General features: G+C 49.5%; 1 protein-coding gene across 1 annotated transcript in view; it reads left to right on the top strand.

The window, feature by feature from the left end:
* The first annotated feature begins 6,918 nt into the window (after positions 1-6,918).
* The window catches only part of DNAH2 (dynein axonemal heavy chain 2), a 112,769-nt gene continuing 94,558 nt past the window's right edge, over positions 6,919-25,129 (top strand). Inside the window, exons 1-5 of the mRNA XM_066630416.1 lie at positions 6,919-7,045; positions 14,552-14,640; positions 17,177-17,347; positions 18,914-19,142; positions 20,522-20,632. Of these exons, the coding sequence (XP_066486513.1) occupies positions 6,919-7,045; positions 14,552-14,640; positions 17,177-17,347; positions 18,914-19,142; positions 20,522-20,632 (727 nt within the window). The remainder of the gene's footprint in view (positions 7,046-14,551; positions 14,641-17,176; positions 17,348-18,913; positions 19,143-20,521; positions 20,633-25,129) is intronic.

Here is a 25,129-nt window from a genome sequence, read left to right on the forward strand (position 1 = left end):
GCTTCCAAGCGGGCCGCTCAGAGGCCAGGGTTTCCCATTTGTTGAGGTTCATTCCTAAGGCTTTCATATCATTGATTGCAAAATCCTTTGCATGTCTACTCAGAAGTATGTCCCATCATGTTCAATGGAGCTTATTCCCAGGAAAGTATATATAGGATTGTAACCTGACTCTTCTGTGCCTTTGGGGGGATGTGGTCCTGTGAGCAGCCTGCTTCATTGGAGGCATCTCAGACAGACTTGATCTCTGGTATGCACTGACTGTGATGCTTTGTAGATCTTTCCTTGGACTGCTGTTGTTGCTGGAGGAGAACTGTTATGTCTGTTGAATGTGCCTAATGCGATGCTTCCCCCAACAGTGCAGCTTCACCAAAACAGCTTGTGCTGCATCCTGGGGTAGGAGAGGGCAGTCCTGGAGGTCTTCTCTGGGTGAGGGAACAAATTGCTGCACCAGTGAAATTGCTGGCATTGGGACTGGGCAGTCAGTGAATCTTCAGTTAGGTCTCACTTAGCAGCTGGGTCTGTTGAATCTGCTGTTCTGCTGGAGATGTCGGTTTTTCATACTGAGAGCCCAGCCTTGTGTGTCTGTGTCCTTGGCTGGTTTGTATGATTTCCAGCAAATATCTTATAAGCGCTTGTCTTGGAGACCCCCAGAAAAAAATGAGCTGTGCCTGGAAATGGCACCTTCTTTGAACATGCTGGCTTAGAGCCCGGAAAGTAGCCTTTCCCTGGTGGTCTGTGCGACAGTCGGGCTGCGCTGATTCTGCCTGGGGGATGATGGCCTTCCTTATCATCGTGATTTCTCAAGCTGCCAGTTTTAGAACAAAGCACATTTCCACAAAAAAAATCTCATGACGTCTCCTCCAAGGGCAACATGATGCAGCACAAGCTGTCCTGAAGCTTCCATTGCTCAGAGAAAGGGGCATTCAGTGGGTGGGCAAAAGAGGTTAAAGTCTTGTGTCCTGCTTATTCTGGCGCCTGCTCATGTAATGGGATACTTAGAAAGTCATCACTGGGTAATTTGCCTAATGACCCCCCTTCATGGAAACCTCTATGGCTCTTATGAAATCTCCCTTCACAGTTCATCCAGGTCTCTCTCTCTCTCTCTCTCTCTCTCTCTCTCTCTCAACAGCAGCTGGACTGTGAGGGCCGAAGGTTGCAGCCAGGCACTGTCCTGGGGGACATGGCCAGGAAGCTGCACGAACTGGTCACCTTGTTCCCATTGGGGAGAGAATGGAGTTCATATAATCTATGGGATTGCCCTGAAGGGGAATATTTTTATAGCATATTATTTTACTGAATATTATATTTTAAAGTATATTTTTAGTACTTTTATTAATTCTGTAAAGCTGCCTTCATTGTTACTACTCTCAAAATTAAGAAATACGACTGCCTTGGAAGTTGGCTAAAGGGGCTTGTACCTAACTAGGAAGGAAGGAAGGAAGAGTTGCCGGCTGCAAAACTGATCAGTGCCGTTGTCCAGTGAAAAGCCTTCTGAGCAGTGGTGTAGCTAGAGGGGGTGCGAAGCACTAAGCTTTGCAGGCAGCCTCACTGCAGCATGCAAGTAGCCCCCCCCTCTCCTTTGGAGCCATTCTGGGTGGGGGGAGCATAACTGAGGCATTCGCCTCCCTGCCTCCGCCTCCATTTTGCTCCTCCTGCCTGGAATGACTCTGAAGGGGAGGGGGGCCCTTGCACACTGCAGTGAGGCTCCCTGCAAAACTTAATGCTTTGCACCCCCTCCAGCTACACCACTGCTTCTGAGCTTGATGAAAATCACAGATGCAAGCAGAGAATTCACACAATGAACTGTTTGGGACTTGTGATGTTTCAAGAAAACTCCTCATTAGAACTTGAGCTGATTTAAAGCCCTGTGTGTATTTGGGGTGCTCCAGGCTCTGGCAGAAAGGCAGCTGTCTCTGCTGCATGGCTCTGCTGAATTCAGGTGCTGAAATGCAAAAAGACTTGGCCTTACCAGCATGACTCAGACCCCCCCTTGGTTCCTGCTATCTGGGAGAAGAATGCATGTGGAGCCTCATTATTGGCGACACCCAGAGCTCCCAGGTAGCATCTTCAGTCTGCTGCCAGAAAGGTAGATTAGCTGGCTGTTTTGCACAGTTATCAGCCGAGGAGCCATCAGCAGTCCTGGATTAACAGCAGGTTCTCAGCAAGCCCTGCTATTAAGTCCCTCTCTTCTGGTTGTCCCCACAAGCCACTCTGGTGGTGGCACAGCTGGCTCTGACAAATGTGAGCTGGTGACAGAGGAGACCCTGGCGCAGAGATGGAGATCACAGCCTCAGCCATGAGAATGTTGCCTCACAACCTTTTTATTTCTTGTATTGGGCTGCATGAAGTATAACACGCTTAATTAGGTGTGGACATGGCACAAGGTGCCTGTCAGGACAGCATGACCCTGGCCAGTACCACACTGGAAGTGGACCGGTGGCAAGAGACTTCAGGCCCCACAGGCCTGGAGGAAGGCCACACTTTCAGTTTGTCAGGGTAGTCCCCCGCCCCCACTCTAGCAGGCCTGTGGCTCAGAACTCTCACTGGGAGTTGTTAAGGGCACGTCCGTTCTTTACACCTGTGAAATGCCAGGGCTCTTGTTGCCCCCCCCCCCACTTTTAACTGTTGCACAGGAGACAGAAACAAAACAAGTGCATCTTTCCCGGCACAGGGAGGTGCCTGCTGCCTTTCCGCCTCTGTGCTGTCTGTTTAAGGCACTGGACCCACTAGGTGGGTTGCGAGCCAATTTCAGGCGGGTCCCCATTCCATTTAAATATTTTTATTTTTAATATATTAGGCTTGATGCTACCATGGCATGTGACTGCATTTAGGGAAATGTTACAGACGTGCGCCTTGAGTACACTTCTGTACTGCAGTGAGTCATGGACTCTTCGCACACGACAGGAGAGGAAGCTGAACGCTTTCCACATGCGCTGCCTCCAACGCATCCTCGGCATCACCTGGCAGGACAAAGTTCCAAACAACACAGTCCTGGAACATGCTGGAATCCCTAGCATGTATGCACTGCTGAAACAGAGACGCCTGCGTTGGCTCGGTCATGTTGTGAGAATGGATGATGGCTGGATCCCAAAGGATCTCCTCTATGGAGAACTCGTGCAAGGAAAGTGCCCTACAGGTAGACCACAGCTGCGATACAAGGATATCTGCAAGAGTGATCTGAAGGCCTTAGGAATGGACCTCAACAGGTGGGAAACCTTGGCCTCTGAGTGTCCCGCATGGAGGTAGGCTGTGCAGCATGGCCTTTCCCAGTTTGAAAGACACTTGGCCAACAGACTGAGGCAAAGAAGCAAAGAAGGAAGGCCCTTAGTCAGGGAGACACACCAGGGAGAGACTACATTTGCTCCCAGCGTAGAAGGGATTGTCACTTCCGAATTGGCCTTTTCAGCCACACTAGACGCTGTTCCAGAACCACCATTCAGAGGTTCTGAATGCCATAGTCTTCCGAGACTGAAGGCTGTGCTTTTAACAAGCTACTATGTATATTCTTCTAACAATGACAGTAAATGGGACTTACTCCTGGGTAAGTGTGGGTAGGATTGCAGCCTAGGATCGTTAAAAATTTTCCTGCTTGATGATGTCATTTCCAGTCATGACATCACTTCCAGTGGGTCCTGACACATTCTCATTCTAAAAAACGGGTCCTGGTGCTAAATGTGTGAGAACCACTGCTCCAGAGGGTGTTTCTGTAGGCCTGGGAGATCCCTGCGATGCTGGTGAGTTTCGGGGGGGGGGGGATGAACGGGACAGCTGGTGCTTAGCCTGTTAAGGAGATGGAGGTGAAGGAGCCAGAATAGTTAAGAGCTTCAGAAAAGAAGCCCCAGAAAGAGTCCTCTGGACCTGCTTTGCATGTCTAAGGTCTCAGGTTCAAGTCCTGGCACCCACTCCAGCTGAAAGGATCAGGAAAGCCACTGTCAGCTGGGGGACCTATGCGGGCCCTGTGAATCAGTGGCCTGACTTGGGAGAAATCAGCTCCAGAAGATTGGGGGGGAGCACCCAAATGGCATGTTCCATACATTCAACAGCTTGAATGCTTCAGTTGTGGGGTGGGGGAGGAGGATGTATTCAATCCTTTCCCTGGTGCCACAACTGCCAAGAACCTGAGCAGGCCTGAGACACCGCCTTCTGGTACCTGAAAGGGTACACGGATGCCTCCCCCTTCACCTGGTGGAGCTCTAGTGCAGTGGAGTTCAACCTTTTGAAGTGTCATTTATTAAAAGCATTTTTAAAGGAGACATAAATTCTGCTTCTGGTCTTTGTGTTTGTTCTCTCCTTGTTGTGCTCTTGGCTTGTCCTCCTTTCAGAATTTGTCCTGTGGGAAGTAAAACCTGAAGGTTGTGTCTGTTGTCTTGTGAGTCCCTGAAGCATTTGGTGGGCCGCTCTGAGATGCAGGAGGCTGCACTGGAGGCCTCTGGCCTGACCAGCAGGGCTCTTCCTATGTTCCTGTGTGGTTAGTCTGTGGAACTCCTTGCCACAGGATGTGGCGTGTGGTCTTGTGTGGCTGCACTAGAGGCTTCTGGCCTGACCAGCAGAGCTCTTCCTAGGTTCCTGTGTAGTTACTCTGTGGAACAATCTCTTCGCATGAACTGGAGGTTGTCCATGACTTTGTGTACCTTGGCTCAATGATCTCCGACACTCTTTCTCTCGATACCAAGCTAAACAAATGCATTGGTAAAGCAGCTACCACGTTTTCCAGATTCACAAAGAGAGTCTGGTCCAACAAGAAGCTGACGGAACATACCAAGATCCAGGTCTACAGAGCTTTCGTCCTGAGTACACTTCTGTACTGCAGCGAGTCATGGACTCTTTGCTCACAACAGGAGAGGAAACTGAACGCTTTCCACATGCGCTGCCTCCAACACATCCTCGACATCACCTGGCAGGACAAAGTTCCAAACAACACAGTCCTGGAACGTGCTGGAATCCCTAGCATGTATGCACTGCTGAAACAGAGATGCCTGCGTTTGCTTGGTCATGTCGTGAGAATGGATGATGGCCGGTTCCCAAAGGATCTCCTCTATGGAGAACTCGTGCAAGGAAAGCGCCCTACAGGTAGACCACAGCTGCGATACAAGGACATCTGCAAGAGGGATCTGAAGGCCTTAGGGATGGACCTCAACAAGTGGGAAACCCTGGCCTCTGAGCGGCCCGCTTGGAGGCAGGCTGTGCAGCATGGCCTTTCCCAGTTTGAAGAGACACTTTGCCAACAGTCTGAGGCTAAGAGGCAAAGAAGGAAGGCCCATAGCCAGGGAGACAGGCCAGGGACAGACTGCACTTGCTCCCAGTGTGGAAGGGATTGTCACTCCCGAATCGGCCTTTTCAGCCACACTAGACACTGTTCCAGAACCACCTTTCAGAGCGCGATACCATAGTCTTTCGAGACTGAAGGTTGCCAACTATGACTCTATGGAACTCCTTGCCACATGACGTGGCGTGTGAGCTCGTGAAGTGCTCAGAGGCGTGTGCCCAGAGGTGCCTAGTGGCCGGGAATTCCACAGGCCTGACCCAGCGGGGCCCTTCTTGAGTCCTGAACCCCGTCAGGGCGCTTTGGGGAGGCAGCAGGACCGAGAGCTCCAGTAGGGCTTCTCCGGGCTGTTCAGGGGCCCCTGGAGGAAGCCCTGCCAGTCCCAGGCGCTCACCAAGGGCGCCAGGTGTCCCGCTCATGTGAGAGCCACCTCCAGCTCCCTCTTCCCCACCAACCCCGCCCCTCGCACCGCCCTCCTCCTCTCTCTTTGGCTCGGCGTCCTGTCAATCCCAACGCGATAGCCCCGCCCCCAGCACCCGCCCCCTCCCGCTGTCAATCCCTCGGCGGCAGCTCCCCCTCCCCCTCCCGCCAACGGCCCTCGAGGCTCCTCCCCCGCGTCATCCCCATTGGCGGCCTGGCAGAGCGGAAGCTCCTCCCCGTTCAGCTTCGCCCACCGTTGATGCGTTGCCCGTGGAAACGGCGCTGGGTGGGCGGAGTCCTGGGAGGGAGTTTGTTTCTCTGGATTTGGGGGACAGGTGGGAAGTGAGGTGCTGACAGGGAGGGCGGGGGGAGCACCAGCAACGGGGGGTCGGAGTCAGGGCTGGGGCGGGGGGGAGCAAGGGGGTGGTAGGAGGGAGAGGTGTGAGGGGCAGGTGGAGCGCCACCAAGGGGGGAGGTCATAGTCAGGGCTGGGGAAGTTTGGGGGGAGAGGCATGAGGTGAGGAGGCAGGGGGAGCGCCAGCAAGGGGGGGTCGGGGGCAGGGCAGGGGAAGGGGGTAGAATTGTGAGGGGTCATAGTCAGGGCTGGGGAAGGGTGGGGGGAGAGGCATGAGGTGAGGGGGCAGGGGGAGCGCCAGCAAGGGGGGGTCGGGGGCAGGGCAGGGGAAGGGGGTAGAATTGTGAGGGGTCATAGTCAGGGCTGGGGAAGGGTGGGGGGAGAGGCATGAGGTGAGGGGGCAGGGGGAGCGCCAGCAAGGGGGGGTCGGGGGCAGGGCAGGGGAAGGGGGTAGAATTGTGAGGGGTCATAGTCAGGGCTGGGGAAGTTTGGGGGGAGAGGCATGAGGTGAGGGGGCAGGGGGAGCGCCAGCAAGGGGGGTCGGGGGCAGGGCTGGGGAAGGGGGTAGAATTGTGAGGGGGGGTCAGAGTCAGGGCGGGGGGAGAGGCATGAGGGGGCATGAAGCTGAGTTTTCCGGTCCTACCCCGACCAGGCTGTCTCTTGTCATGGAGGGAGCATAGAAGAGAGCAGAAGGCAGTCACAGCGAGGTGTGGGGAGTGCAAGAAGGAGGAAAAGGGCAACAGTGACAGGAGGAGGAGGACGTCATGAGAGAGGCGTCTCTCATCCCATATAAGTTCCAAATATTGGCCCATCCTTCCTTGCTTTGCATCTTGCAGTTCTTAATGGTGTGTATGAACTTTACAGACTCCTGTGGTGAAAAATGAGTACCCGACGGCGTGGCGCATCTGGGGACAAGAAAGGGCGCCGGAGTGCTGGCAAAGCAGCTCCTGTGGCTACCCCGAAAAGCGAACCTGCCCCGCAGGAGTCCATCACTTCTGAGATTGCTGGTACTTTTGCTGAAGTGTTGTAGTAGCATTTATTTGCTGATCCCTCTCTGAGCACCCTGTTGGCCTCTCACCTCAAGTGCATTTGATTCCTCTGTTAGTGGGTCTTTTAGGCCTTGTGTGGGCTCTGTCCTTGGGCAGGAACAGAGCCGTCTAAATCCTGCACCAGAAAACCCAATTACGCAAAGCAAGCAAAGTTAGCCTGTAATGGTCTATTAATGTGAATGATTTTTCTTGTAGGGAGAGTAGGGAGGTCTATGTAGAAGTCTTGAACCCCTCTCCCCTGCAAATACTGGACATTCTGCTGTGCCCGAAGCAGATTCATGAGAGTTCATTGAGCATTTATCACACACTGTCATCCCCCACCCTTTGCAAGCAAAAGGCTAAACCTCAGAAGAAAAAGAGAATGAAGCGAAGAGGGAAAGAAATCTGAGCTCTTCTGCAGGTTGACTTTTGTGGCCATTGCCAAGGCTTTTGCGCTGTGATTTTTGCACTAACGTCATATGGCCCTTTCCATTGTAGGGGTAGTGAGCATAAGAGAAGTCCCACTGGATCAGGCCATAGGCCCATCTAGTCCAGCTTCCTGTATCTCACAGCGGCCCACCAAATGCCTCAGGTAACACACAAGACAACAAGAGACCTGTGTCCCGGTGCCCTCCCTTGCATCTGGCATTCTGAGATAACCTACTTCTAAAGTCAGGAGGTTGCATGCGCCCATCATGGCTTGTAACCTGTGATGGACTTTTCTTACAGAAAGTTGTCCACTCCCCTTTTAAAGGTCCATTTAAGCCAGATGCCATCACCATATCTTGTGACAAGAAGTTCCACAGACTAACCACCTGCTGGGTAAAGAAATATTTTCTTTTGTCTGTCCTAACTCTCCCAGCACTCAATTTTAGTGGATGTCCCCTGGTTCTGGTGTTGCAAGAGAGAGAAAAGAGCATCTCTCTATCCACTCTATCCATCCCCTGCATATTGTGCATATATTGTGATGTGTTTACTAGGCTTACACATTTTCTTCCCTTTCTCCCTTCTCTGATAACTTGTGTAGAAAGTAACCTCTTTGCTGGTCCAGTTTTTCTTCTGCCAACTTTGAAGAAAGACAATCCACCTAAGCAGCACTATCCTCACTTTGCATGTGTGTAGCAGATTTACACCTGTGGCTCCCCCTACAACAAGGAATGTGTCTGTGGAAGCCTCCTTCTATGCACAGAACTCCTTATCTGGACTGGAGTAATTCTGTCAGAATTACTCAAAATTCTGAGTAATTACTCAGAATTACTCAAAAATATTCAAATTACTCAAAAGTCAAAATCAGAATCATCATTCTGATTATAAGACAATCAGAATGATGCAGATGAAGCAAAGGTATGCAATTGTCCATAATTTAGAGCAGTGTCCAAACATTTTGGCAGATGGGCCACATTATTAAAGAAATAATGTTAAAAGATTATTAAAGAAATGATGTTAAATATAAAATAAATAATATTAAAGACACTGTTTTGGGGGCCAGAAAAAAGAATTAATTTACATTTAAAATTTAAATAAATTTACATAAATGAATACATTACAGATGAAACTTATATGAATAAATGAAGATCTTGCAATAGTTCAAGGCCTATAAAAGACCTTGCACAAATCAAGGCTGGCCTTTCATTTGCTGTGCAGCTGCTTCACAGATGTGAGACATCAAGCAGCAGAGAGAGCCTTCGGCCCACAGCTCATACAAGAGGTCAAACAGTCGGCCCTCGTGCTGAGAGTAGTGACGTTGGACCAGCGTGAACTCCAGCAAGTCTCTGGAGGGCCAGAGGGTCAGTGGAGATTGGGGGCTCCCCACGGGCCAGATTGGGGGTCCCCAAGGGCTGCAAATGGCCCCTGGGCTGGTGTTTGAGCACCCCTGATTTAGAGTGTTGGGATCTCTCTCTCTCTCTCTGTTTTGATTGTGTCTTGGTGCCCAAGGGCAGTCTGTAGAACCTCTTTTCTTGTTCCTGGCCCCTCTTTGGGAGGCGTAGAAGCCACAGTCCAGAAGGCGCCTCTCCTGCCCTTCTCCCTCTCAAACACTGTACACTCTCCTTATTTCTGAAGAGAAAGATAGAAGGGGCCGTCTTGTGCAACCTCCAGCCCAGGTTGTGTGTCTTAACTAGCCTTGTGAGTTCCCCTCGCTCTCTTCCTCCAGCGTGTTACCACAGTAACCTATTGGGATTTCCAGCAGCAGCTCTTCAAAGCTCAACTCTGCTCTTGCGTCCTGGCAGTCATTGGTGCCTAATGTAACGTACACAAAGCCAGCTCTTCTTAGGTTCTCTACTCCAATCCAATCTGCCACTACAGGCGAGGAAATGACATCCCCTGTCAGGCGGCTGAACGCTGTCTGAATCGGGAATGCATGCGTGACGCGCACCCCGCAAGCTGAAGCCACAGGAGGGTTGTATTCAGTGAGTGCAGGGAGTTTGATTACGGAACGGGAGACAGGAGAGATGAAAGGGAGCAGATCAAGAGCGAGACTGTCAGGCTAGTGCCGGGTCTGGACCGTCGAAAGGAGAGGTCTACTTGTTGATCAGTCTGTTCTGGGCTCTTTTTGCATTCCACGCTTCCTTGTTCATCTCCTTTGTTGGGATAGTTTATATCTTCTGAAAGAAAAATACAAGGTGGGAAAGAGCACAATAAATAATCGTTGCCAAAATTGAAACCTTTGTGTCATTCAGATGTCAGGGCCTGGGATAGAAGGTACACGTGGGGCTTGATCCCTGAAATATGACTGAAGGGGGAGTGGCTGTTGGCCATTGGATGCAACCCTGCACTCTCTTTCCCTTCCTTCTCCTTCTTATGAGTGGCAGCAGGAGGGTGCAGGTAGTGCTTAATCAACAGGTGGACATGTGAACAGAAGTCCCAGCTCCTGTTCAGTCTTCACACTGCAGAGACTTTGGAGCTATTCAGACAGAAGCACATCTGAAGCCCCTGTGGGCAAAGGTTGCAAAGGTGATGGGGAAGTGAGTTCAGCCATGGCTCCCCCTCACAAGTGTCTGGCTGCTGATTGCACACTCCAAGACATGCCCATGTTGTGGGTGGTGCTGGGAAGAAATCTCCAGCTGGTGAGGAGAGGCAGACCAGGCCGCATCCTGCTGGATACTGGACATGGTGGAGCTTTTCCTCTTCCACCTCTGTTTTGCACCATGGTGAAGACAGATGAGGCAGGCTGAGCTCTTTGTGCTCCAGGTTGCCTCAGGCCCCTCTGCACAGAGCTGTCCTTAGAAGGGTGTGGGCCCAGGGCAACTCTGCCAGTGCACCCCCCCCCCCGTTATGGCCATATATTGGTCATTAAAGTGCAGAGCCCAGAGTGTCTGCTCCAGTTGTAGTCCCTAAGGGATGGCTCTGCTTTGCATCTCATGCCCAAGCATACCTACAAGGTTTTGTACTGGATTCACTGCCAATGAGCTCTCGGGGCAGAACCAGATGACTGAGACGTTTAAGGATGTGACATGGGTGGAGGGGGGGAGTGGTTGTTCTCGATATGTCTGTCCTATTCAGGTATAAAGAACAACAAAAGTTGTGCATGAATGAAGAGAGAGGAATCCTCCTGCTTTCCCACCCTGAGCTCTGTCACTGCAGGTGCTTTTCTCCCAGCCTGATTCTAGAGTGTGCTGGCCTGGGCAGAAGAATGCCTGAAATGCTGGAGCACAGGGAAGGTTGAAGAATTTGACTCTCCTCGCTCTAGTGTGATGTGTTTTTTTTTGTGGTGAAAATGGGACTGCCAATCCCCTGCTTGATATGTGAATGGAGCAGGTGTGTGAAGAACAACCAAGACTGCACACCCTGTTGTGTTTTGTTTGGCCTAAGCACTTGAGTGCAAGGGGAGTACTTTTCTAGATGAGACAGTAGGAGGAAGGGCAACCCCCTGGAGTACCCACCAGAAGAACAGTTTGCTGTCCTCTAGCTCAACTGTTTCCCCATCTGAGACGACACCTTGGTCAGATTGCTCTCCTTCCTATGAGTAGCAGTAGAGTCACAGCAGTTGCGTGGAGCCTCCAGATGCAGAAGCAGTATACCATTGAATGCCAGCTGCTGGAAGGCAATGGCAGAATAAGGCTCTTGTGGGCATCTGCTTGGCTATGGTGGGAAAGAGGGTGCTGCCATTGGCAGGGGGAGGCAGGCAGAAGGCTTCCCCATCTAACCAAGAGGAGGGTTTCAGTGCCAGAGGAATGGAGAGAGGTAAGAGCTGTGATCCATGTAGGGCACAAGCCACCAGCAGGTTATCCGTGTCAGCCTCTTCTCAGTAAGGCCTGTGCAGGATTGTGGCTGAGCTTGCATGGGGGTCTGTTTGGGTTTCCTGCCTCAAGCACTGAAAGGCCTCGGCCCATCTCTGTTCTTCCTGGTCTCTGGTTTCTCTGGTTTCTGTGAGCCCCTCCTCTGTCTCAGTAGAGAAAATGGAGGAAAAAGCAAACCTCTCTCCAACTGCCAGTTTCAATAAGTATTAAATGTTTTAGTGCATGACAAGCTCCGACACGCAAGTAGGTTTGAGGGGAAATTAATTGTAATTTGGTTTGACAACTCCAAATGTTCCAAAACAGAGCCAGGCTCAGTTTCCTAAAATTCACAAGATTTTTATGTATTTATTTTGTTTGTTTAAGAAGAAACAATAACCTCTTGGACTTTTGTCATTTGTTAGTTAGGATGCATAGTACAGTTCTGGTTTAAAAAAAAAAATCAAAACCTGAAATCTAACATTTTCATGATTCTTGTCAAGAGCCCACAATTAGGGCTTTGTGCAAACAGATGACAACTGGGGCCCCACATTCTACTGAAGGCCTGGTCGCTAACCCCTTTTCTTCTGAGGGACCAGGCAAGATGGGGCTTCTTCTCTGCAGGAAGCTGAAAACAGCAGGGAAACCTACCCACACTTTCCTAGGAGTAAGCCCCATTGACTGTAATGGGACTTACTTCTGAGTAGATGTGAATAAGATTGGACTCCGCTGTTTGTACCCTGAATGTGCTTCATTCCTGTTTAGGGAATCAATTGGGTATCTCAAGCAAATGAACCAAAAAAATCTTCTGTTTATGTTTCCTTGGGAAGGAGGATGGCATTGCTGAGATAAGAGAACAATGATCAGTGATTTGGGGGCCCTCAGCCAACTCCCTTATTTATTATTATGACACTTTTATCCTGCCCTTCAGACAACGTGGTCACAGCAGCATATGTGGTAGAACTTTGTCATCGTTCCCCTCCCCCCGCATTTGATCTTCACAACAGCCCTGTGGTTATTCATCTCTTCTGCAGTAGTCTCAACTCCACAAATGTAGAAGATGGACACAATCCTAACCAGGTCTACTCAGAAGTAAATCCTATTTTGTTCAATGGGGCTTGCTCTCAGGAAAGTGTGGTCAGGATTGCAGCCAGTGATATACAGTCAAAGTTGTGATATCCAGTATCCCTGGGACTGAAAGGTTGCTGGATATCGAAGTTTTCCAGATATCAGGTTATACCTATCCTTATAGACCACCCCCCACACCATAATGGCACCAAAACAAAGTTACTCAGTGCCACTCAATACTGCCACTCACAGCCAACTGGAGAGGCCTGAATTTTCTGAACTCTCACAGCTGCTCATACTCAGTGCTGGTGCTGCCTGTTTGTAGAACAGCTGAACGTAAAGGGCTCCATAGCCAACTTTTGGTTATAGAGCTTTTTGGATCTTTACGTTGCCAGATACTGCAATTTTTACTGTACTAGAAACATGTAGTTGTCTTACAGAAGGTTCTTAGCTGTTCAAAATGTATCCCTGCGGTTGCTGCAGGTGAAATGACAGGCTGCCCAGCCTGGTGCTTTAGTGTTTGTGTGCCTTTGTTAACCTACATGTGCACAGGCGTCAAAGTGCACCTGAACGTGCTCAAGAAGTTTAACTTCTAGAGATCCTGTGAAAGGGGCTGAACTCTGAAGCATGACAGCTTCAGGAGTGCACACTCTGCAAGTGTTTTACAAGGCAGCATCTCCTCTAGGAAAAAAGGACCCCCATTTCCCAGGGCCTGGGACAGAAAAGGAGGGCAGTTGTAGTCCAATGCTGTTAGGAATGTGGGAAATGGTGTTTGTATCCAAAGGGTGGCAGAGAGTGTGCCCCTTGGTCTTTGTGTCCAGGTTGCATCGTGGGCTGGAACTGAGGGGAGTGGAAGGTTTTGGTGAAAACCCTAAACTCTGGTTTCCCCAGAGCTGACAGGACCTTTGACTCTCTCTGGGCAAGAGCCTTGGCGGTGCCATGTCCCCAGTGCCAACTTTGCGAAGGCCGAGGTGAGCTTAGCTCTGAGGTGGGGACTCTTTCAGAGTCTGGGCTGGATTCCTGATTGCAGCTTTCTCATTTCAAGCAGCCCCGAGCCTCCAGAAATGCATGACCTGCACGGGATCTGCCAGCACAACTGCGACTTGTGTGTGCGCAGATTGCTGCTATGCTTGGTGAGAGCATCCCCTGCTGGGTTTCTGAGCTGTAAATTCAAATCGAGTGAGGTTTCAAGCAGCTTTGAGACATGATTGCAAAGCACCAACAAAACGAGACTGCTTTCTGTTAGCCTCCAGTCCCGGAGAGGGAAGGCCGTAAATATTAATAGTCGTCGTCGTTGTCATAGTAGTAGTAGTAGTAAGTAATATCAATAATAATAGTTTTAAAAGTCCTGCTCTGAATCCACTCACCCTTTCATGCTTCTAGGGCAGAGATTTTCAACCTTTTTCATCTCATGGCATACTAACAAGGCACCAAAATGGTCAAGGCACACCATTGTCAAGGCACGCCATGCTGCTGGTAGGGGGTTCACATCCCCCAATTGCCCTACCAATAAATGACCCTCCCTAAACTCCCGTGGCACAACTGAGAACCATTCCTAACACACCAATGTACCATGACATAGTGGTTGAAAATCGCTGTTCTAGGGAGCTGTCGACTGCTGCCCAAGATGGCCATTCCTGGGGAGCTTTTCTCTAATGTTCTGTGGGTGTAAGGGGCAGAAATGTGTGCAGCAGCATTGGGAAAGAGGCTGCACCCACACAGGCCTCACACTCGCACATGGAGATTGCTGCCCTCTCCGTCAAAAGCCATGCCCTTATCTTCACCTATAAAATCCCCCATTGCAAACTATTACTGCTAACTAGACCACAAATATACAAAAGAATTAACATTCTCTGTTTGACACACACACACACACACACACACACACACACACACACAAAAGGGAGTCTGTAGTGGGCTTTGTGTGTGGCTGGGGTGGGCAGTCCTTTCTCAAGGTGGTATGTGGGTGTGTGATATGTAGACTCACTGACTAGACGGCTTCTTTGTCTTCTTCCAACTCTATGATTCTTTGTGAGTTGCCCTGAATTAATTGCCAGGTTTGAATCAGAGGGGAGCATATTGCAAAGGGGCACCGCTTCCTCATCAGCATGCATGAACCCCCCCCTTCTCCTTGCTCCTTCTTTAAAAGCATCACCAAAGTGGCATCTCTGATTTCAGCTCCTTTGCCTTTTGTCCCCCCCAGATGTTGTTCCAGAACCCCCCCAAGTGGAGGAAGAGATCTCATCAGATTTGCCTGAACCTCCTGTCCCTGAGGAGCAGGAGGTAGATCTGGTAAGTGGGAAGGGCATCCTCCTTGTTCCCAAGAAGGATCATATGTGGCTGGTGCAAGAAGAGGAATTGCAGGAAGCTTCCAGGCAGCTGGGCCCACCTTTAAATCAGAACTGAGGGAAAAGTTCCTCTCTCTGTGAACCTTCAGCCTCTGTTGTAATGGTCAGCCTGTGAACATGTGGGTGCTCTCTACCAAAGTCTAGGCTGTGAGCAATGAGCGGGTGGGGGTGGAGACAGATGGGACGGGAGGGGACTGAACTGAACTGAACCAGACCAGCTCTCTGCCCTCTGCATTGACCTTCTGGTTGGTGTTAAACCTCTGGCTGGTCAGGGATTAGGTGTCTCTGTCTCTCACCGTTCTGACGTGAACGTGTCTTCTGGAAAATTGCCTTGGCCTACCAGGGAGGCAGCTGAGTCAGCGCAGTGAATGACCTGATCCAGTAAAAATACCCCCCTCTGACCGCGGAGCTTTTGCACATCCCCTCGGTTGTTCTAAGACATTCTGAGTCCTGGCATTGAACAAAATCCATTCTTTGCTCTTCCATTCGTTTTGCAAAGGGGGATGCCCTGCTGGTAGACACTGTTTCTGTCCTGACCAAGTGTTAGCCATTTGGGCACCCTCACATCTTGTACAACAGAAACCCTGAGGAAAGAGAAGGGAAGGTTGCCTGCATGGAATGTAACACAATTTTGTTGCATTATGACCAGAAACATCTGGCTCTGCACTTCCATGCCAGATGTTATGTTAATTTGATCCTGATTTCCCAGGTTTTTGTTTAAATGCTCTTGGGAATGAGAAAAAATCTTAATGTGTTTGAAAAAATACACACACACTCTCCCCCTCCCCCTCTCCCTGTCTAAGCCCAGAAGGTGACTACTGCCTGGCTCACCATTTTTTCCTCTTCATTCATTACCGTTCCTCCCTTAATTGGCTTTTCTCCATTTACCTCTTCCTCAGCCAGCAACAGTAGTGCTTTAGCAGCTCAGCTCCACCATCTGTGGCAGCTCCCGTGAGTGATTGTCTTTCAGTCATCTTGGCACATGAGGTCTCTGTGTGGCTCTGACTAACTTGAAGAGACCCAGGAAGACTGTGAGCCTTGTACCCCGCTATCCATTCACAATGTGGGGCCTGGTTGTTGGGCTGTGTGGGTCATTCATGTCTGCTGGGTTGGCTGTGACAAGTTACAGCACAAGGCTTGTCCCCACATCTTGCAAGGCTAGAAAGGGGCATCTTGCTGTGTAGTTCAACCCATGGGGCCTGTGGGGAGCCGGGAGCCAGTAGGAGTACCAGGTCCCCCCTTGGCTGCCCCTATTTGCTGATTGAGAAGGGGTTGTATGAAGGAAGCTGTCCTGGGCAGCCTCTAGCAGGAGCCTGTTGGGTTTTTATTGATTATAAAATGTGGATGCTGCGTTTGCTTCTCCAAAGAATGCACAGCAGCTAATAAAATCTTATAAACAATTAGCTCAGTGATCAAACAGTAAACAAAACAAACAGCAAACAACAAAAACAAAAATAGGTTTAGACCTACTGAGATGCCACCATCAACAAGTTGATAGAAGAAGGCATCACCAGGTGACAAACCAGGAAACAGGCCTTGGGGTCACTTTGGACAGCTCAGTGAAAATAGCATCTCAGTGTGTTGTGAGGGATCATTAAGGAAGGGGTTGAGAATAAAACTTCAAATGTTCTGTATGGCCCCCATATAAATATTTAATGTGGCCACATTTGGAATACTGTGTCCAGTTCTGGTCACCACTTCTCAAGAGCTGGAAAAGGTGCAGAAGAGGGCAAGTAGAATGGCCAGAGGGCTGGAGCACCTTCCTCATCAGGTAAGGCTACAGCATTTGGGGGTTTTTAGTTCAGAAAGGAAGCTAAAAGCAGAATGTGATAGTACCATACAACATAACGCCTGGAGTAGAGAGGAACGTTTTTCTCTTCTCTCACAATACTAGAAACAAGCTGGGTCATCCAGTGAAATTGCATCAATGGGAGGTTTATTTATTTGGCTGGGGCTTTATGTGCTGCCTCTCTGTCTCATAAGAGGCCTCGCATTCTGTAAATCAAAATATATTCAAGCATGATAGTATAATTAAATAAAAATAATAATAAAAAGGCAAAGTATCAACAAAAGAGGGCGCTCAACCAAAAGCAGGTGTAAACAAAAAGAGTTCACCAGGTGATGGAAAAATACCACTGAGGGAGCCTGCTGAGCCTCCAGGGGGAGGGAGTCCCAAGGCCTGGGAACCACAACCGAAAAGGCCCCGTCTCACTTCTCTGTTGATTGTACCTCCAAAGGAGAGGGTATACAGAACCAGGTCCTAGCTGATGATCAGACCTTTGGCTGGCCCTGGCTGGCTATGTGATTATTAGTGGTTTGGGCATCATCGCTTGGAGTTCATAAAGTTCTATTGGGAAGATGAGCTTGTACAGTCATGCACCTTAGTGGTGCCACAGGTGTGAGGCCTGGCGGTGCCATGGATGGACTCATGTACACTTGCAACTCAGTCAGTTGCTCTTGCACTCTTCTCCTTTGCCCAGAAACCCTGCATTCGGAACCGAGTGGTATTGAGTGGCCTCACCAGTGATATGTGGACAGAGGAGCACGAGGCCACAATGGACCTGTTCCTGAAGGATGTCACCAAGCAGATGCTGGCAATTTACATTGATGACTTTGCTGGGTTGAAAGTGGAGCTGCTCATGCCACACCAGGTGGGTGTGACCCTCTGAAGGCTCCTCTGTTTTTCCTGGTAATAGTTGCAGTGAAGGCAATAGTGCTTTTCTCAAGGCAGTACACAGAGCCTTGCTGAAAGAGATCAAAGGGCTACCTTGCCCAGAATCTTGCTTTCCATTCTGGGAAGCTTGATGCTCTGGAACGCTAACAATCAGCACTCCAATGGCAGCAAATCTTTCCCACTGTGGCTTCCAGCAACTGGGATTGTGAGATCTGCTGCCTCTGAACATGGAGGTAGGGGAGACCAGCCAGTAGGTGAGGTTGCATCAGCAGCAGATTTGGGGGAGGGGGGTTGCCAGAGGGTGACGGATTTGGTGTGCACCTCACCTTGAGTCCGTTGCTGCCACCACCTCTCTCCAACCTGCTATAGATACAACCCACACTGTTCCATTTTCACTTTCCAGAAAGTGAATCACCTGCCTCCTTACCTTGCTCCAGGTGTGGTTTCTTCTAGCGCAGAAGTGCAGGACTTCCAGTTTGATTTACAAGGACCATGTGAGCGAAGGAGTTCTTTCATTGCTGGTTCCTTTAAGTCACACCAGAAACTGCGTGAGGAGCACGAAGAGTGGCTGCTTTTTTGTTTTGCTTTGTAATTGTATGGAGGCGGGGACCCAAGGTTGCATCAGACACATTCCAGGATGCACCAACCCTGCAGGGACATGTGATGGATGAGGAGGCAGGTGAGGCAGAGCCTCCCCGCTGAAGTCCTTTGAAAAGCACTGCCACCGTGGGAGGTGCGCAAGCCCTTTCAACCCATGCACAATGGGTTGAATTTGTTTAATCTCCTTAGATGAGGTCTAGCCAGTGGGCCCCTTCTTCTCCCTTTCAAGACCTGGTATTTCAGTGGTTGGTCTTTGTTTTGATTCCATTCCATAAAATGAACCGCAACCACAGGTGTATGCTCTCATGGGACATGAAGCTGATGCAGCAGTTCTGTTTTTCTGCTGCTGTGGTTAGTAACCTCTGTGTTCTTTGACATCTAAGGGTAGTCGCAGATTTGATTTCCCACAATCCCCTGATGCATCCTGCTCAAAGCAGTGGGGGACAACTGGACTCTCTGTGAAGTCCGTGCATCAGCTCCCAATCACCATGCTTTGTTGTAACTAGGCCCAGCTAGGTACAACTGAAACCACTGCCCGTTCCTGTCCAGTTGATCGTGCATTTAGCCTCCATTTCCTTCCCCTTCCTCTGCTGTTTCCCTTGAGGTGTTGATATTAAATTGCAAGACCTTTGAGGCAGGGACCTGTTTGCTAATTCTTGGTAAAACAACAGGCATGTGGGTGGTGTCATAGAAATAACTGCACGATGACACCCCTGGAGGTCTGTCCATGTTTGGAAGGTGTTATGCCCACCTGAGAGCACGAGATTCTCTGGAATCTGCATCATTTGTGGTGCTGCAGGAGCTACTCTGAAATGGACCCCTCCTGGGGGTCCAATGCTGGAAAGGCTGAAGCTTTGTTCCCATTTGGGGTGCGGAGGGCACCCCCGGTATATGCTTCAGCACAAGGATTCCTCTGTCTCTAATTCCAGTGTTGTCCCTGCAGGAACAGAAGCAGCTCACTTACTTCATCCGCAGAGAGAACGCTGAGATCTCGGAAGAGAATTTCCATGAGGTGGTGCAGTTTGGCACAGTCCGGAGACCCTACATAGATTCCCTGCTGCGCATGCTCAATGCTGTCTATCTGCCCCGGCTTTTTCGCAAGGCAGGCTGGCCTGAAAGCATAAAGAATGAATTTTTCTTAGAAATTTACCACTTCATGACCTCTCTCACAGGTAGGTCTCTACCCACCTTCCCTCTGCATCTGGCCTGTATTTCTCAAAGGACTAACCTCTAAAGATTTGATGCTGTTGTTCAAATCAATCTGTGAGATTCAGTGTGCTTCAGCCCCATTGCATGTCATTCTTGCTCCCATAATTACTTAGTCCTCCTGCCTGAGCTTTCACTCAGTTTACTGTTTCACTGTTTATTAGTATTCTTTTATTGACACCTTTACAGTGCAATCCTAACTTGCTCTGGAAGAGGGAGGCTGTCAGGCCTGCCTCATATCCAGCGAGAGTTTTAGGCTGACAGTGGCTCAGTTCAGGGCAAGGGGAATTGCTTCCCCTTACCCCAGGAAGAGCCGCTGCACCCCCAATGGATCTACTCAGATCTGCGCCACCTAAAGAGGTGGTGCGGACCCGAGCAGTCCAGAACTAGCTGGGGCTGCCCAGGAATGGAGTTGGGATCCAGCATAACTTCTGGGTCCTGGCCCCACCCCCTGCTCTCCCACTGCCTGCCCATGGACCCACCCACTGTCTGTCCTTCCCTGCTCAGAAACATCTCCTCCCTGCCGTCCTCACGCCCCCCCCCCGACCCCCACACCAACTCAGCTTGACTGGTATGGACTTACCTGGTTTTGGCACAGTGGAAGTTGGATGCAGTCTGTGGGCCAGCACTTGTCCTTGCACTGGCCCAGCTGACTCCAGAGTAGGTGCAAACGTGTTTTACGGCATGTTTGTGACCCTCCCAGGCCAGCACAATAGACTTGCGCCAGCCCAGCTAGCACTTAGGATTGTGCTCTTACTTTGAGTAGATAGAGTGGTGGTGGTCGTTCTGTGGCATCTCAGAAGTGGAGGCCCTGGCTGCAGAGGAGCTTTGCTGACCAATGGGCTACAGCCAGCATTTTAATTATTTCATATATAAAACAATTATTGGTATGCTAATCACCTCTGAACTAGCTGAGTTTCCTTACTTTGTCTTTTATGCTTCTGTCTTTTCCCATCACCTATGAGCATCCGCATATTTCTGCTTAGAAAGCACTGGGAAGTCTAAATACATTTGCTTAAACTTGTGTTGTGCTGAACTCCTTCTCACCCTTATTTCCAAGTATTTGCTTTCCCACACATCCTGGGACCTTTGGGTCAGGGTCAAGATGCAGGGGGGGTGGATTGATGGGGTGCTTGTTAGGTGGCAAGGGATGAGGACTGGAGCCCTGGTGAAGCATCATAACCCTTCTCTGTGTTTTATGAGCGGGCTTTGCCTTCCCACCCGCTGTAGGTGCAAGAAAATGGCTCTTCCTTATTGTCCATCTCCCTCAAACTACTGCCACTAGCAAGCAGTGCTTGCATGTGTCCTGTTTACCAGATTCCTGTCCTTCTTTGTCCATGTCCAGACACTCGCTCCAAGATGAGAGGGCGGACTGTCCTCTACATCCCAATAGAGGCCCTGACCATCAAGCCGGAGGTGGCCGTCAAGGACAAAGCCCTGGTCCAGCGGCTGGAGAGTGAGTAGCTGATCTCCTGAGACCTCAGCTGGGAGGTGGGAAGAGGGATAACCGGATCAGCATAATGGGAGAAGAGCTGATGGGGAGGATGCTGTTTGACCGACCGCAAGGCTGGTGAGGGGCTCAGCCGTGCTTGGACTGTAAGTGAATTAACCCTCCCAGGCAGCATATGAGCCGCATCCATCATTCCCAATCATGGAAAAATGGTTTGTCAGGCTGTGAGCGTGTGCAGGATCCCATTGTGGGGTTATTAGTTCTGCAGCAGGCGTTCTGTGAGGAAATAAGATGCAGGCTGGACCAGGCCTCTCGTCAGCCTTCCACCTCCTTCGCTGCTGGCCTCTTTCCTTCTCCTTGCACCCCATCAACATTCTGCACCATACTTAGGTGTGCAAATGAAGCAAGCAACCTGCTTTGGTTTCTTTTTTCTGAATGAGTGCTCACAGAATTGCAGGTATTTTGGTAGGGGTTGAAAATGTGGATAGCCAAAGGGAGAAGCATAAGAAGAGCGCTGCTGGATCAGGCCCTAGGCCCATCTAGTCCAGCTTCCTGTATCTCACAGCGGCCCACCAGATGCCCCAGGGAGCACACCAGATAACAAGAGACCTGCAAGGCCTCCTGGGAATTGTAGTTAAGAACATAAGAACAGCCCCACTGGATCAGGCCACAGGCCCATCTAGTCCAGCTTCCTGTATCTCACAGTGCCCCACCAAATGCCCAGGGAGCACACCAGATAACAAGAGACCTGCAAGGCCTCCTGGGAATTGTAGTTAAGAACATAAGAACAGCCCCACTGGATCAGGCCAAAGGCCCATCCAGTCCAGCTTCCTGTATCTCACAGCGGCCCACCAAATGCCCCAGGGAGCACACCAGATAACAAGAGACCTGCAAGGCCTCCTGGGAATTGTAGTTAAGAACATAAGAACAGCCCCGCTGGATCAGACCATAGGCCCATCTAGTCCAGCTTCCTGTATCTCACAGCAGCCCACCAGATGCCTCAGGGAGCACACAAAACCACAAGATACTTGCATTTTGCTGCCACTCCCCTACATCTGGCATTCTCTTTACCCTCACACACCCCAAAAAAGACACAAGACTGCACTTGGATTTAACTTGTGCCACATTATTAAACACAGTGACCACTTTTAAGGCATGAAACCTACTGAACACACTTTCCCTCCCTCACCAGTCTGGAGTAGGTGAAGAAACTACAATCCATGGCCAATTTGGATGACAAAAAATTCCTACCCAGCTCTCGTGATAAGCAGCCAGCTGATCTCAGACTGCACATACCCATCATGGCTTGTAACCTGTGATGGTGTTTCCTCCAGAAATCTGTCCTCTCCCCTTTTAAAGGTATCTAGGCCAGATGCCATCACCACATCCTGTGGCAAGGAGTTCCACAGACTAATTACACGCTGTGTAAAGAAATATTTTCTTTTGTTTGTTCTAACTCTCCCAACACTCAATTTTAGTGGATTTCCCCTTGTTCTGGTGATGTGTGACAGGGAAAAGAGCATCTCTCTAGCCATTCAATGCATCCCCTGCATAATTTTTTATGTCTCTATCATAGCCCCCCTTAGGTGCCTCTTTTCTAGACTGAAGGGCCTCAAATTCTGTAGCCTTTCCTCATATGGGAGGTGCCCCAGCCCTGTAATCATTTTGGCTGCTCTCTTCAGCACCTTTTCTAGATCCACTATGTCCTTTTTAAGATGCGGTGACTTGAACTAAACACAATACTCCAAATGCGGCCATACTATTGATTTGCACACTGGCATTATAATATTAGCTGTCTTATTCTCAATCCTCTTTTTAATGATCCCTAGCATGGAATTGGCATTCTTCACTGCCACCACACATTGCTCTATTGACTCTTTCATCAAACTGTCTACCAGCACCCCAAGATCTTTCTCCTCAGACCCCATTAGCCTAAGTTTTGATTTTTTGCCCCAATGTGCATTACTTTACACTTACCTACATTGAAACACCTCTGCCATTTTACTGCCCATTTTCCCAGTTTGGAGATATTCTTCTGGAGCTGTTCACAATCCCTTCTGATCTTCACCACACAGTGTTGTGTCATCCCCAAACGCGGCCACCTCACTGCTTATCCCTGTCTCTGGTCATTTATGAACATGTTGAAAAGCACTAGTCTCAGGACAGATCGCTGAGACATAAGAACATAAGAAGAGCCCCACTGGATCAGGCCATAGGCCCATCTAGTCCAGCTTCCTATATCTCACAGCGGCCCACCAAATGCCCCAGGGAGCACAACAGATAACAAGAGACCTCATTCTGGTGCCCTCCCTTGCATCTGGCCTTCTGACATAGCCCATTTCTAAAATCAGGAGGTTGTGCATACACATCATGGCTTGTACCCCGTAATGGAGACACGCTGCTTTTCACTTCTCTCCATTGTGAAAACAGTCCATTGACACCCACTCTCTTTTTCCTGGACCTCAACCAATTCTTAATCCATAAGAGTACCTGCCCTCTTATTCCCTGACTGTAAAGTTTCCTCAGCAGCCTTTGGTGAGGGACTGTGTCAAACATCTTCTGAAAATCCAGATATACGTATAATATCAATGAGTTCACCTGCACCCACATGCCTGTTCACCTTTTCAAAGAATTCTAAAAGATTCGTGAGGCAAGACTTGCCCTTACAGAAGACATCTGATTCCCTTTCAGCAAGGCTTGTTCTTCTATGTGTTTTAAGATTTTTTCTTTAATGAGGCTTTCTACCATATTATCTGGAGCAGATGTTAGGCTGACTTGCCTGTAGTTTCCCAGGTCCCCTCTCCTGCCTTGTTTAACAAATCGTGTGACTTGAGCTTTCCTCTAATCCTCTGGCACTGTGGCCATTTTAAGAGACAAGTAACAAATTATAGTTAAAACATCAGCACCTTCAGTTCCTTAATTAACACTTGGTGGGTGCCATCTGGACCTGGTGACTTATCGATCTTTAATTTATCAATTAGGTCTAAAACATCTACTCTTTTAACCTCTATCTGATTTAGGGCACTATCCTAACCCACTTTCCAGCACCGACATAAGGGCAATGCAGCTCTGAGGTAAGGGAACAAACATTCCCTTACTTTGAGGAGGCCTCTGTGAGTGCCACCCAACTGCAGGATGCAGCACATGACCCATTCTCACAGCTATGCCAGTATTGGAATATTGGTTAGGATTTGGGCCTAAGTTCCTAAGTCAGGAGAGACTGTTTGGGTACCAGTATCTGCCCGAGGTCTTCTGCAGTAATGACAGATGCAGAAAACTCATTTAATTTCTCTGCCATCTCCAAGTCTCCTTTTATCTCTCCTTTTCTTCCCTCACTGTGTAGTGGGCCAACCACCTCTCTGGCAGGTTTCCTACTTCTAACATACTTGAAGAAGCTTTCGTTATTCCCCTTTATTCCCCCTCTTCCCCCTAGAAAGCGTTGAGGTGCTCTGGGAAGAGACAAGCTGCCAGACATAGGGGTCCTGCCCTCTCTGCCCTGCTGAAGAGCCTATTGCCCCTCCCAGAATGGGCCTTTGGCACTCCATTATTTTGGTTCCCATTTAGTGGTCCACGGAGTGATCCTGAGGCATTTCCATGCTTTTTTTCGAGTGTTCAAGACTTGGCCTTTTCAAATGCAAGCCAAGCTCCGTGTTCAGCCCAGGCCCCTGCGATGCACTTGCAGAGAGTGTTCATTTTCCTTTGGTGGATTCAGTAGTCTGTCTGGGCCAGAGAGGATGCCGCAGCTTGGAAGAAGAAGCACCTGCTTTCACCAGACACCTCTGGATTCTCAAGCAGCTGAAAAAGATGTAGCAGATGCTTCTATGGAATGGTGGAGGGATTTCTCAAAGGCAAGTGCTGGTGAATCTGAAGAGTTTGGATCCCAAGAGACTTCCATTTCATTGGCCCTGCCTCCTGGGAGAGGGAACGACATTCCTGAAGGGACTGGGAATGCCTCCCTTCCTCAATGAACTACCTCTGAACATGGATGCTCCATGTAGCCATCATGGCTAGCCACCAGTGACAAACCTCTCCTCTTCCTCCAGGAGTGCATTCAATCCTCTTTTAAAGTCATCTTAGCCTGTGGCCATCTCAGTGTCTTGTGGCACCAAGTTTCATAAATTCACTCTGTGTGTAAATGAGCCCTTCCTCTTGTGTGTCCTGAACCACCAGTTGCCCACCAGTGTAATTGCAGGACTCTGAATTCTGGTATTATCAGGGGAGAAGGAAAAACTTATGTGAATTAACTTGGTACACCTCATTTTACAAACTTCTATCCTGTTTCTGTCCCACTCCCACCCCCCACTGCCAGCTTGGCTGTCTTGTGACCAGCAACTAAATTGTAAGATGGTGGAGGTGAGTCATCCTTCTTCATCTTGCTTTCTAGCACTTCCTTTCCTCCCTGGGTCTGTTTTATTTCCTGCTGCTGCTATTATTGTTTTGGAAAAACCGAGGGTGGAGGGAAGCTGCACTTATCAAAAAGTCACAAGAATAAAAATAGGAAAA

This window comes from Tiliqua scincoides, chromosome 5 (genome assembly GCF_035046505.1).
Source record: "Tiliqua scincoides isolate rTilSci1 chromosome 5, rTilSci1.hap2, whole genome shotgun sequence".
Taxonomy (NCBI): Eukaryota; Metazoa; Chordata; class Lepidosauria; order Squamata; family Scincidae; genus Tiliqua; species Tiliqua scincoides.